The sequence below is a fragment of the Botryllus schlosseri genome, chromosome 3 (genome assembly GCF_051294905.1).
Source record: "Botryllus schlosseri isolate E-star chromosome 3, Bs_hap1, whole genome shotgun sequence".
NCBI classification, from domain to species: Eukaryota; Metazoa; Chordata; class Ascidiacea; order Stolidobranchia; family Styelidae; genus Botryllus; species Botryllus schlosseri.
Window position 1 is genome coordinate 24390773 of NC_137238.1, and position 14137 is coordinate 24404909.

Below are 14137 nucleotides of genomic sequence, written 5' to 3' on the forward strand. Positions count from 1 at the left end.
GTGTCACATAGCGGATTACCTTTGATTTGAATAAAGCCTATTATGAAATATTGAAATTGTGAAACTAAATGCATTTACCAGAACTCAACAAAATCCTGCTCTCACGCTTATTGCAATGAGTAAACACTAGTCAAATACCCAAATTCTCTTAAATATATATGCCAGGACTGTATAGTTGTTCTATTAATGTGCATTTCGTTATTTCCTATTCTTGAGGTGGTAGAAGAAAATATATTCACGTTACTTCTGGGATTTATCTTCAGGAGATTTAGCGTATTCGATGTGATGTCGACTTTATCTTTTTCACAATCTTTAACAGTGTATGGTTTCAAATTTCCCAAATACGCCATAGGGATGATTTTTATGACTAGGTTCAAAGATTTGTCGAATTCAGAATGCAATAGTTTTCAGTATCGGGTCGTGAAATATCTTTGAAGTGATATGTAGGCTAGTGAATAAAATAGGTGACCTGGTAAATTTGTGATAACTCTCCGACTTGCTAAGAATCAGAACGAAGATTCAATATAACGTTTATATCACGTTTATACGCTACTTCCAATTGCTTTGACTATTACGCAGAAGTAATTGAATTATTCCCTTGTTGTAGGACTTATTAACTGATGCCGTCCCACGAGCGTCAACTTCCTACTGAAAAAGCTAGGGATACACGAAATTTGCAATGAAAGTATCATTTACAACACGTACGTGCCGTTGTACATAACAACAATTTGAAAATAAAACTACAACATTGTATATTCGTAAAATTATATTGCCATGGATTATGATATGCGCCAGGGGTGTCTTACATGTCGCTTTTATTGACACCCAATTCCGAGTGATGTTGGTGTTGCAGTTTCACTGTAATCACCATCAGTAACAAGTCTCTGCCATTGACACCAAAATCCGAGAAGGAGAAAAGTGAACACTGACCTCGGAATTTTGTTGTGAAATTGACCAAAACGCATGAAGTGAAAATGCAAGTTAAAAACCGTTATATATGCAGGCCACATGGAGAGTTTAATTTTCACACCAAAATGTAACAAATATATCTGCGGTCTCACATTATTTTCGCTTGTAACTTAACTTGACAGCTCCTCGACCTCCAGAAAAATCCGAATAGCGATATAATAATATTAAACCAAATTTCAACGACAGCTTTGACAGTTAAATGTCTGCTATTCTTCACAACACATACACAAGACTATTGTCAGGTAACAACTACAACAAAGCAATCGTAGCAATATGCCAAGATTTATCGTTGTTACAGTCACTGTTTTAGCAGAATATATAACTGTATTCAATCGACCAATCATCGACATTATACGAAATCTATTGTTTGCGAATTGATGGAATAGGATCCTGTGACGGTCGGCTTGATAATTGAGTATTCGAGTGGACAACACTGGTAGGGATTTTGAAATAACATACTGGAACAATTTGACTGGTCCGACCCACTAATGATTTGAAGGTTTGAATCCGACCCGCTACGCAGCTTGAGTTTGACACCTCTAATATACGCCATCGAGCGGTTCAAGGCACATACATCTGGTATTATTGAAGGGCTGAAATGACCGATGAATGTAGCCTATATCACGTTGTCTCGTGGTAACCTTTCATGCAGCCAGCGTAACGCATGGACCATAAAGTGATTCGAAGTTGAAATGCAAAGAATTCTAACCAAATGTTAAAACAATAATATTTGAAACCGAAAATGTTACGCGTTCTTATTGTCTCATTGAGACTATATTGATGTATTATTCACGTTCCCTCGCCGTTTTCTTCAAATAATATTGCGAGACATATACGTTAACCAACGGAACGGATTATTTCAGATTCCAAGTATATGCAACCAGCATTTGGTAAAATAAAAATATACTGCAATATCATTATCAGCGGCTTAACTTAACCTCAATGTGAAATAACGCGAGTATGACCAACATCAGGTCTACCTAATTTAGAAACAGTGGAAGTTTTTATTGGAAATTTAGATAACATGCAGACCAACAATAATAGGTCATGAAATGATGTTCGATCAATGAGTTCGAGGAACTCGCAGTAATGAGATATCAGAGCTTTTGCGTGTTTAATGTATATTACTGTATATGAATTAAATCAGTATGGAACTAATTTATTCGTGTTCTTATGAAATGATGTGAACAAAACAAAATATCACGTTGATCGCTAGATATTTTCTGGATCCTCAGAGTCACGTGGTCAACTAGGTTAGAGGTAGGGCTGCATTAAAAAGAAATCTCAATTTACAATAAATCTGTTTAAAACATGTTTCTCATTGTTTTCTTTAGAAATGTCGTCACTACGTGACGTCACAGTGGATTAGTAGTTCCATCCAAAGAGACGTAGCGCACGTCTCCTTCAAGAAATGCAACGAATCTTTATGGCATTCTTCAATTCATACCGTCATACAAAAAAAAATTTAAAATGCTGGAATATCTTACGCGTATTCAGAGAGTCATTCAGAATAATGGTCTTGTTTTCGACAGTATCCAGTCTCTCATCGTCTGAAAAATACCAAATTGTTATACGTAAATATGAGGTAATCGAAACAATGACGTTGTACTATATACTCGTAAATTTCCTGCTACACATGATAATGGGATAATTGGGCTACTAAAACTCTCACAATTACAATTACAGGATGCAACTTTTAACTCCCCTACTCTGAACAACTTTTCGGCCAAAAGTAGGTGTATCCAAAGAGATAGCGCACCCGTCGTTTACGCAATTCAGTAAATCACTATGGCAATCTTAGGTCCATTCCGTCGGGCATAAACATGTTTAAAAGTAATTGAATATCTTACGAGCGTTCAGCGTTTCATTCAGGATAATGGTCTTGTTTTCGACAGTATCCAGTCTCCCATCGTCTGAAAAATACCAAATTGTTATACGTAAATATGAGGTAATCGAAACAATGACGTTGTACTATATACTCGTAAATTTCCCGCTACACATGATAATGGGATAATTGGGCTACTAAAACTCTCACTATTACAATTACAGGATGCAACTCCTATCTGCCTTACTATGATCAACTTTTTGGTCAAAAGTAGGTGTATCCAAAGAGATGGCGCACCCGTCGCCTATGGAATTCAATAAATCACTATGGCAATCTTAGGTCCATTTCGTCGTGCATCAACATGTTTTAAAGTAATTGAATATCTTACGAGCGTTCAGCGTTTCATTCAGAATAATGGTCTTGTTTTCGACAGTATGCAGTCTGTCATCGTCTGAAAAATACGAAATCGGTATACGTAAATATGAGGTAATCGAAACAATGACGTTGTACTATAGTGGCCTATACTCATAAATTTCGCGCTACATATGATAATGTGATAATTGGGCTGCTAAAACTCTCACAATTACAATTACAGGATGCAACTCTTAACTCCACTACTATGAACAACTTTTCGGTCAAAAGTAGGTGTATCCAAAGAGATAGCGCACCCGTCGATTACGGAATTCAGTAAATCACTATGGCAATCTTAGTTCCATTCCGTCGTGCATAAACATGTTTTAAAGTAATTGAATATCTTACGAGCGTTCAGCGTTTCATTCAGGATAATGGTCTTGTTTTCGACAGTATCCAGTCTCCCATCGTCTGAAAAATACCAAATTGTTATACGTAAATATGAGGTAATCGAAAGAATGACGTTGTACTATATACTCGTAAATTTCCCGCTACACATGATAATTGGATAATTGGGCTACTAAAACTCTCACTATTACAATTACAGGATGCAACTCCTATCTGCCTTACTATGAACAACTTTTTGGTCAAAAGTAGGTGTATCCAAAGAGATGGCGCACCCGTCGCCTATGGAATTCAATAAATCACTCTGGCAATCTTAGGTCCATTCCGTCGTGCATAAATATGTTTTAAAGTATTTGAATATCTTACGAGCGTTCAGCGTTTCATTCATAATAATGGTCTTGTTTTCGACAGTATCCAGTCTCTCATCGTCTGAAAAATACGAAATTGTTATACGTAAATATGAGGTAATCGAAACAATGACATTGTACTATACACTCGTAAATTTCGCGCTACATATGATAACAGGATAATTGGGCTACTAAAACTCTCACAATTACAATTACAGGATGCAACTCCAAACTGCCCTACTATGAATAACTTTTCGGTCGAATGTAGGTGTATCCAAAGACAAAGCGCACCCCTCGCCTATGGAATTCAATAAATCACTATGGCAATCTTAGGTCCATTCCGTCGTGCATAAACATGTTTTAAAGTAATTGAATATCTTACGAGCGTTCAGCGTTTCATTCAGAATAATGGTCTTGTTTTCGACAGTATCCAGTCTCTCATCGTCTGAAAAATACGAAATCGGTTTACGTAAATATGAGGTAATCGAAACAATGACGTTGTACTATATAGGCCTACTCGTGAATTTCGCGCTACATATGATAATGGGATAATTGGGCTACTAAAACTCTCACAATTACAATTACAGGATGCAACTCCAAACTGCCCTACTATGACAACTTTTCGGTCAAAAGTAGGTATGTATCCAAAGACATAGCGCACCCCTCGCTTATGGAATTCAATAAATCACTATGGCAATCTTAGGTCCATTCCGTCGTGCATAAATATGTTTTAAAGTAATTGAATATCTTACGAGCGTTCAGCGTTTCATTCAGAGTAATGGTCTTGTTTTCGACAGTATCCAGTCTATCATCGTCTGAAAAATACCAAATTGTTATACGCGGAGTTGTAGTAATTGTAATTTGTAATTGAGGTGAGTGTAGTATTACATTTTTCATGTAATTGTAATTTTAATTGTAATTGAAGCATTTTCAATTTGTATAATTGTCATTGTAATTGTAATTTGATAAAATTTTTATCTAATCAGAATTTTAATTACAGTAAATTTTTATTCATACGGGACAAGCACAACATAATATAATTGACGCTTCTTCGTTATACGATCAACTGCAAACCAGTGTTCACCGTGACACAAATAACTGTTTCCCATCAACATGTTAAAATTTATAAACGGTAAAATAATTGTTTTTCGCGTTGGCATTGGTTTTGTGGGTGCGGGATATTAGGGTTCCCACACATGCCACTTCCTTTCCATCGCTTGCTTTTATGTTATCTTCTCTCGCTTTTCATTCACTGTGTACATGCCTGTTCTTTACATCGTCAAGGTCAGGGTTTATCAAACTGGGGTAGACCAGCAGATTCACATATATAGTACTATATAGTACTATAGCACACATTCACTGTGACAATTTGAAGGTTTATGTGTCAAGCGACATAAAAGCTTAGGCTTGCCAACTGCAGCGTTTAGGGCTTGAGCTAAGATGCCGTGTAACTAATAATTTTTTTTTTTTTTGTTGTGCAGGGCCGTAACTGCCACACCCCAAACCCCCACACCCCAAATTGGGGAACACCCAAGCTCGAACAGGGCTCAAAACGAAGTCATTAATGAACTTGAATTATGGAGTTTCTTTTTAAATATATGTCAATTGATGCGGATTTAATGCTGGCAAGTGTATTGATTTTTGGGTACTCTTTCCCCAAGAAAAACTATGCATGATTTATATTAATAGGCAATCCGGCATCGGCCATTATTGCGCCACGGTGTGCCAAGACATGAAGCTTAGGCAAACATAGGACTCTGAGAAGTCAGTCAAAACTGAATAATATATTTCAACATGATAATGACAAGTTATATTTTTGTTTTTATTTCATTGAGGGCGCGATCGTCCGAACTCGAGGCCCGTGCGCTTTGAAAGGTTTCAATTGCTAAACATCACAGGAAGTGAAACGTAACTGACTTAAATTCGGACAACGAGTGTGATTATTTATATATTGTAGAAGCGTATATTTAAAGGTAACATGGTTATGATGCTGTCAGCATTGCGTGTCCTGGGAATACAATCAGCAAATCTATGAACAGATCGCTGCTCACAGACTCAAATTTCTGTCCAGTTCGAAGAATTGGGTCAACCGACTTCCATCCCTACTTTTGACTTTGAAGACGACCAGCTTATAAATTCGAGGAGCTTGATAGTTTAGTAATTTTACGTTGCTCATCAGCCGCGGTGATGAGTTTTTCGTAGCCCAATGTCGATTTCGGATTAGTTCTGTCAGCAGTCAGTCACTGAATATGATGATTGCTTTATTAGCGCTAATTCAATGTTCGGTGTTTTGCTTCTGTACAAATATTCCTGGTCGAGAAATACCAGATTATTTCGTTGTGCAGCAGCTGGCATTATTTTCCATACAGTGACCAAGTTAGGTACAAATTAAAACTTGAAAAGTCATTCATTAAGCTGTGACATTATAACAGTATGTAGTACTCAAATCTAGAGTTGGACAATTAATTGTAATTGTAATTGGAGTTAATGAAATTGATTATATTTTTGACGTAATTGTAATCGTAATTTGATATTTTTAGTATGGAGTAATTGTAATTGTAATCTAATTGACACATGCAAGAAAGTAATTGTAATTGTAATTGTAATTGAGCTGAAATAATATAATTGATCCAACTCTGGATCACATAAATACTTTTCAAGCTGTTCTGAAATAAGTAATAAAAAAATGAAACCTTAATGTCAAACCGACCACACAGAGGCTGGTCCGTAATTTGCTTATCAGCTCGTATCATGTCTGCTTGAAACTGAATGGAGACTTTCTATACAATGGAGTGTCAAACATACGCCACTGGATATCAACCGACTCGCGAAGCATACTCATTGGCCACACACTAGCACTTCGACGGCAGTGCGGTGTTTGCACTCGAGTCCCTATTTGAAACAATTAGGTGACATTGACACCGAAGTCAGCGAATCATCAAGAAGAAGAAGAAGAATTGCAAACTCCGTTCACAGTTTTCTGGGGAAATGGACCAGAAATAGTCATTGACAGCGACGAAAACGACAGTGCGAAACCGCTGTATTCAAGTTACAACCCGAATGGTGATATAATAATAATGAACCAAATACCAACGACCACGTTTGCAGTTAATTATATTGTGTTAGAAAGAACTCATACGCTTGTCCAATGCCGCATCACGACTAAGTCAAAGGAAGCAGCCTACTTATGTCGTCGTCAGAGCTACTGTTTTAGCGCTTCATAACTGCATCCATAGAATTACTAGTCGTATTTTTGCTGATTAAGTTTGTTTTGTGTATTAGGGTGTTGCTAGAATAGAGTCGCCGTAGCTGTGATGTATTGTAGCCCATAGGCTTGCCAATAAAGCGCTCTAGTATAAAAAGCTATGGATTTCGAAGTTACCATATTGGAATCATTTGATCGGTCTAACCCGCAAGCCATCGAATGGTTTGAATCCGGCTGCCGACCTAATTTGAGTGTGACACCCATATTTTATATATTGCTACATGACATTTATTTGATATTGCAAGTAGGCCTACATAACTTACGCTTTGTGACGGTCGAGAGTAACATTTCGACTTCCGTCTTCACGTTCCTAATGGTGGTATTTTCTACGAACATAAATTCCAACCTTGCGTTGACACGACTGACGACAAATGAACAAAATACATACGATTGATAGCGGTTGAGTGCAGCATTTCAACTTTCTTCTCAACTTTCTTCATAGTCGCATTCACTGAAAATATTTATTTCAACATTACATTAACATGACTGAGACTCTTATCTATCGACATATATCGATTGAATATTAAACATAACATGTGTGAATTTTATCATTAAATAGCCGCCCGCTGTATCATGATAGCTTTACATTTGCACTATCATTACTATTATTGGGTACAATGGTGATACTTATCGTCGTTGTGAGTCTTTGTAACATGGAATATGATTTGTTCTCTCTTTTTTTATATAAAACCTCTCTTACTAAATATCACGAAGCCTGCGACAGCAGTCGATAACGATGGTCGAGACAATGGCGAAGACAATAACTTAATCAGTGTGACAAGGACTGGAAAAGTGATTCTGTGCAATTAATCATGTACAAGTATATACGTAATGCCACAGTTGTGGCACAAGGTTGCATCTGCGCAACAAATGGGAAGGAAATGTGTAGCCAATCCGATTGAAGGCGTGAAAGATATTATGAACGATGATAAATGGTGGTTAAATAACTAGTTGATAATTGTGAAGGTACAGATCAAAAATTGCTTTTCTTGGACATAAACTTAAACGGCCAGATTTCCAGGTAACCAGTTCTGGCACACTTCTTGGTAGTCGCATGTTACATGGCCTGTCACGTCATGGTGCGTCGTGGCGCGGTAAAGGCCAACGCCGATATGCCCATTTCTATAACTCATGCGTATATTTTCGCGGGAAAGAGCACTCATAATCAAGATATTTGGCAACTTGAAAAGGTTGCATAAATTTTCAAAAAATACTCTAAAATTTATGCTAATTCACGTAATAATTTTGGGCCTCCTTCGAGCTCCCCCCCCCCCATTGGGGGGTTTGGGGTGCGGCATTTACGGCCCTGATTACAGTCCTTACAATATGAGGGCGGCGCTGGAGCACGAAAATTTTCGAAAGGGGGCGCTGGATGAAAAAAGGTTAAGAACCACTGGTTTACGTCATCTATCGCAGCATTTTCTGAACAATAGACAATGTAGTCATGTCGGTAGGGACTATCTTCACGAATGACAGTTGCGAAATAATTGATTGATTGATGAATTGATCGTTGATTTCATGTTAGTGACGTGTGTCTTTACTTTGTCTTTCGCGGCATTTTTTGAACAATGAAGAATTTAGTCTCACCAAAATGCTATTGATCTTTCGTTAAAATGCATTGTCACGAATGACCGCTGCCGTATCATCCTACATACTAATTGTTATCCGCGGTATGTCAATGATCTTTCACATTAAACAAAACAACGAATTCTCGAGATTCTACACTAGCCCCTAGCCAATGTCAGAGCTGTTACTCAGTGTGTTTATTAGAGCAAGTTAAAAAACTTTTTCAATCGCTACGCTGCTGAATAAATTTTTAGTTATCCTGAAAATCCGTTGTTCACCAAATCTGGGTCCTTTTTCGACAAATTGAAGAAAAGTTGAAAGAATCGTGAGTGCCACAACAGCAAGTGTTATAATTGCTGGGAATGTAAAATGCAGGTTAAAACAGTCTGTTAAAATTGCGAGTGTTAAAACAATGATCGAAACTACAAATATCAAATTACGGAGAGTCAAAACAGTTATAGTCATGTTAGGGAAACCGTCAAAACCCTGCGGGATTCTCATCAGTCAACATTACGAAATACTTACGAGCGGTATCGGTTGCGTTAAGCTGAGCAATAGAGTTCTTTACATCGTTCATATCGTCAGTTTCTGAAAATGCAAGATAGTGATCACATAAATACCTTTCAAGCAGTTCTGAAATGAGTAATAAAAAAATGAAACCGTAATGTCAAACCAACCACACAGAGACTGATTCGTTTTTCGCTTATCTGTTCGTATCATGTCTGATTGAAACTGAATTGCGACTTTCTATATAATGGGGGACAAACATACGCCACTGGATATCAAGCGGCTCGCGACGCATGCTCATGCTCATTGGCCATATAATAGCACTTCGACGGCAGTGCGGCGTTTGCACTCGAGTCACTATTCGGAACAATCCATTAAATTATTAGTCGTATTTTCGCTGATTAAGTTTTTTTTGTACAAAGTAGTGACTAGGATAGAGTCGCTATTGCTGTAATATATTGTATAGGATTGCGAATGAAGTTAACATCTTGGAATCATCACACCGGTCCAACCCTCAAGCCATCGAATGGTTAGAATCCGGCCACCGACCTAATATGAGTCTGACTATCCCTATTCTCTATATTGCCACATGAAATTCAATGATATTGCAAGTACATAACTCACGCTTTGAGACGGTCGAGTGCAGAATCTTGACTTCCGTCTTCACGTTCGCAGTGGTGTTATTCTCTACAAACACAGATTTCAACTTTGTGTTAACACGACTAAAGAAAAACAAAGAAATTACTTACGATTTTCAATGGCTGAGTGCAGCATCTCAACATCCTTCTTAACCTTCTTCGTGGTCGCATCCACTGAAAACATTGATTCCAACATTATACTAACACGACTTAGCAGCTCTTCTATCGACATATATCGATTAAATAATATATTCAACAATGGTGGATTTTATCAATATATAGCTGCCAGCTGCATAATGATAGCTCAGGGGTTCTCAAAGGGTGGGCACAGGAGTATTTGAGGTGGGCCACCAAGCTATTTGGAATATTGTAGAACTAGTGAAAATTTGGTTATATTTATTATGTTGTTCGCTCAAAAATATATTCATATTATCAAATTATACGTAGGCTACCTTAAGCTTTTCATCCGAATCTGATGGGACGTAGTGGCACGTATTTAGTCATAATTTACAAGTCGAAAATGGGAGGGGACGCGGTGGCTTTTATCCAGCGGCTACGACAACCTACGGCTAACGGCAACGAAAATAATTTCGATTATATATTAACTTGAAGTTAGTGATGAAGTGACCAAGTATTCCAGCAGGGTCGTGTATCGTGTGCAATCGAAAAGGGTGTGCATTAAATTAGGACAGAAGTGTATTTCATGTAGATTTACGGTGCCATGGCAGGTCGTATTATTGCAATATCAAAATAGCCATATACGCAATTTATTAATAATTATCAACTTCCTATTGAAGTAAACGGCACCACCGCAACGAATCGTAATGTATTGAGGATTTGGCGCAGCACATTAATATTTGGAGTCGCTTTAAAATTTCCGGTCTTGAAATCATTGTACATAATATAAGAGTCACATGAAATTATTGTATCATTGGATTGAATGTTCTGACATCGCAATGTCAGTAGATACAGGACATACTAATGTAGGCCTACATTGTACAGCTTGAACTTTAAAATATTCTTTCTCCACATATGTGCAGTATCCCTTTAACCAAAGAATTGTTTGAAGCTGGCCCAGCCCCAATCCCCAATGCTGCACCTAGAACTCCCAATTGGGGGGGGGGAGCTCAAAGGGCTCAAATTTCATTGGTTGGTTGGTCGTTTGTTTGTTGGAAAAGATTTATTCAACTTGAAAATTTCCGTCGCGCTTCGCGCGATTTCACTAATATGAAGGTCTACATTGGTAATGATCAGTTAGAGAAAAATGCACATATTTTAGAGAAATATGCATATCGGCGCCAGCGATGACCACGCCTTGAACGGGACTATGACTTCAGGATAAGAGGTGAGCCACAGAACATTTTCGAACCGGAAAATGGGCCACGAGCAAAGAACGACTGGGAACCCCTGTGATAGCTTTACAATTGCATTATTATTATTATTTGGATATTATAGTGTTAATTATCGTCATTGTGATCTTTTTGTAACATGGACTATATGATTCGTTCTCTTTGCTTTAATAAACCCCTTAATAAATATCACGAATCCTGCTACTGCAGTCCATAACAATGGTGGAGACGATAAACTAGTGAGATGTCAAGGATTTGAAAAGTGATTCCGTGCAATTAGATGTGTACAAGTATTTATTTATGTAATACCACAGACTGAAAAGAAATATGTCCCCAATTCGATTGAAAGCGTAAAAAGGTATGATGATAAATGGTGGTTAAAAGACCAATTGCCAATTACAAAGTCACTACGAAATACGGCTTTTCTCAAATTTTTCTTTTAGTAAACAACAACAGATCGAGCATGCCACCGACTACATGCCTATATGTGATTGAATATGTGATGCATTCAGTCATTCAGAAAAGTGTTTGTAGCGAAACGTCTTACGCGTGTTGAGCGATTTTGAAGTGTTAGCAATATAGCCCTCGACCTCCTGCAGTTTGGAATCGTCTGAAAAAAAGAGAATTTAGACTTTTTCGTAAATACCTTCACCCTGTGGACATAATTTAGGAATGTACAAAACACAAAATCCCTAAATCTTTACCAAAAGCAGTGGTTCGTAACCTTATTTTCCCCAGCACCCATTTCAGAAATTGCCGGAGTCTAGCGCTCCCCTAAATCAAGGAATCTAGTAAAAACTATCGGCAAGTGGTCGAAGTCCGTTTTCGGGCTGATACTTCGCTATTAAGCCACTCGACTAATTAACGGTATAATTGTATGTCATATTGTCATATTGTCTTGTTGCTTCAATGTTCTTAAACAATCTAACCTTCCCAGGACTCTTCCACGCGAGTTGGTAATATTAAAGCCACCTGGAGTGACAAAAGTCCTCCGAAAATATATCGGTAGACTGAAGGAGAAATGATAGTCGGGCTACTAAATAGAATGTGTTGAGAGACAACACAGGAAACTCCTGGAAAAGGATCGGAAAGAAAATTCTTTCCGCGATGAGATCGATGGCACTGGCGAAGTGATCTCTTTTCATGATGCATGGAAGCCGGTTCGGCCCTCCAAAGATTTTGAAGCTCTGAAAACCTTTTGTGGATGACTGGCAACATTCTTTCCCTCAACGGCTACTGTTGAAGCCGATATTTCCAAGATTCGCTGGGCGAGAAATGAATTTAAGAGATACTTAGCTGACATGAGTTTGGAAGCACTGTTACAGTGCAAACGATTTAAGTCTATTCAACAGCTGTAACAATCACCTGTTGAGCTTGTTTGTTAGGCTTTTCTTTCTTTCATTTTGCTCATTGGCACCCATTCCGATGGATACTGCACATTTTGTGGTTTCGTTTGATATTATTAACCGATGAAGTCGTTAGGTTTTTTCTTCTTCTTATTGTTCGTTGGCACTGATTATACGTGGATGCTGCACATTTTGTAGTGTCTTTTGACAAACTAGCCCAAATAAAGCGTTTTTGTGACTAATTCGAGGCTGAAACTATCTATTTACAGGACGATGCCAATGCTGCCAAAAATAAAAATCGAAAAATGCCAAAAATAAGTTCGCCTAAAATCTTTTTTTTAATGTCAGGAATCCGGCCCGCCTTATGTTCATGTTCTCCTGTCCGGCCCACTGGATGGAGAAGTTGCCCACCCCTGGGTTAAGGGAAGTGCAAAACTTTTTCTATACCTTCAAGTCATAACGCGCGCAAACTCTTGATATATTCAATCGTTTGCTCAAGATAAAAGGGAACATTGAATCAACGGGATAAATGTGTCAACTTCAAATTCTTTCCACGGTGAACAAAAATATTTTAAGCAATAAGCATCTTACGCTGGTCAAGAGTTGTATCCAGAATAGTGATATTCTGCTCAATTCGTTTCAGTTTGGCACGATCTGGAAAATAACGAATTCGAAATGTCGTGAGAATACTTTCAACATGTAAACAAAAAACGCCTATGCTCGTATTAAGATAATCTTCATTCTTTTCACCGATACTTTACCAATGCGTCAAACAATAGAATAATGTGTTCGATATTTCATGACTATACTGTACTAGTAACAATGTATTGTATGGCGATGAAGTACAGCGAAAACTATGTATACGATTCATCGTTGGGTGAATATATACACTGTACAGGGCTTGTATTTAATGAACATTTTTCAAGAACTAATATTAATTTGCACTTTCATAACGTAAAATGAAATATATTGAACTAGCTATATATTTCCCAAAGCAACTGTAATACCTGTGAAAGTAACTCAACACAAATGGCGCATCTATGATTCAATCAAATGGCCAAAGTCCACAAAATGAATTCATCATCATAATCGCTGTCCCTCGTAACTCCCATGATGATCAAAGTAGTAGGCATAATCAGTCGTACAAGTTGAAAAAGCAGTATCGACACAATTAGCTAATCCGTGCCAGGAATTTATCCTATCTCGCGACTCACGATTTCTGTCACTTTCTTCCAGATCCGCCACTTTGTCGTTAAATGTATTGATTTCTAAATTACAAAACAGGGTATAATAAGCCGTTGTATCCATGTTGGAGACTGTTCAGAAGGGCTGTTCAAAAATAACCTTTTTTCCGGCATCTTGCAGGTTACGTGATTAAATCGTTAGGTTGCCTTAAAAAACGACGCCAACCAAATTTGAATCCACTCCAACCAATATTCGCGGATTTCGTACAGTTTGAAAATTTTGAATTTGCCAAAAATGCAAAAAAAAATGTTTTTTCAAATTATCCTTCCAACGCCATGAAATTGTTGCGTTATCTTCAAAAACGATGGAAAACAAATTTGACTC

General features: G+C 37.7%; 1 protein-coding gene and 1 long non-coding RNA gene across 2 annotated transcripts in view; both read right to left on the reverse strand.

The window, feature by feature from the left end:
* Positions 1–4197: 4197 nt before the first annotated feature.
* On the reverse strand, positions 4198–7607 carry LOC145436175 (uncharacterized). The gene is made up of 4 exons (XR_013914203.1): positions 7551–7607; positions 7426–7488; positions 4650–4712; positions 4198–4342 (listed from the first exon to the last, which is right to left on the reverse strand). It is a non-coding gene; the product is annotated as an uncharacterized LOC145436175 (long non-coding RNA).
* A 1599-nt stretch (positions 7608–9206) lies between these two features.
* LOC145436527 (uncharacterized) overlaps positions 9207–14137 on the reverse strand; it is a 162715-nt gene continuing 157784 nt past the window's right edge. The window contains exons 22-26 of the mRNA XM_080313890.1: positions 13783–13836; positions 11770–11832; positions 9985–10047; positions 9860–9922; positions 9207–9316 (exon numbers count right to left, since the gene is read on the reverse strand). Coding sequence (XP_080170016.1) covers positions 9207–9316; positions 9860–9922; positions 9985–10047; positions 11770–11832; positions 13783–13836 — 353 coding nt within the window. The remainder of the gene's footprint in view (positions 9317–9859; positions 9923–9984; positions 10048–11769; positions 11833–13782; positions 13837–14137) is intronic.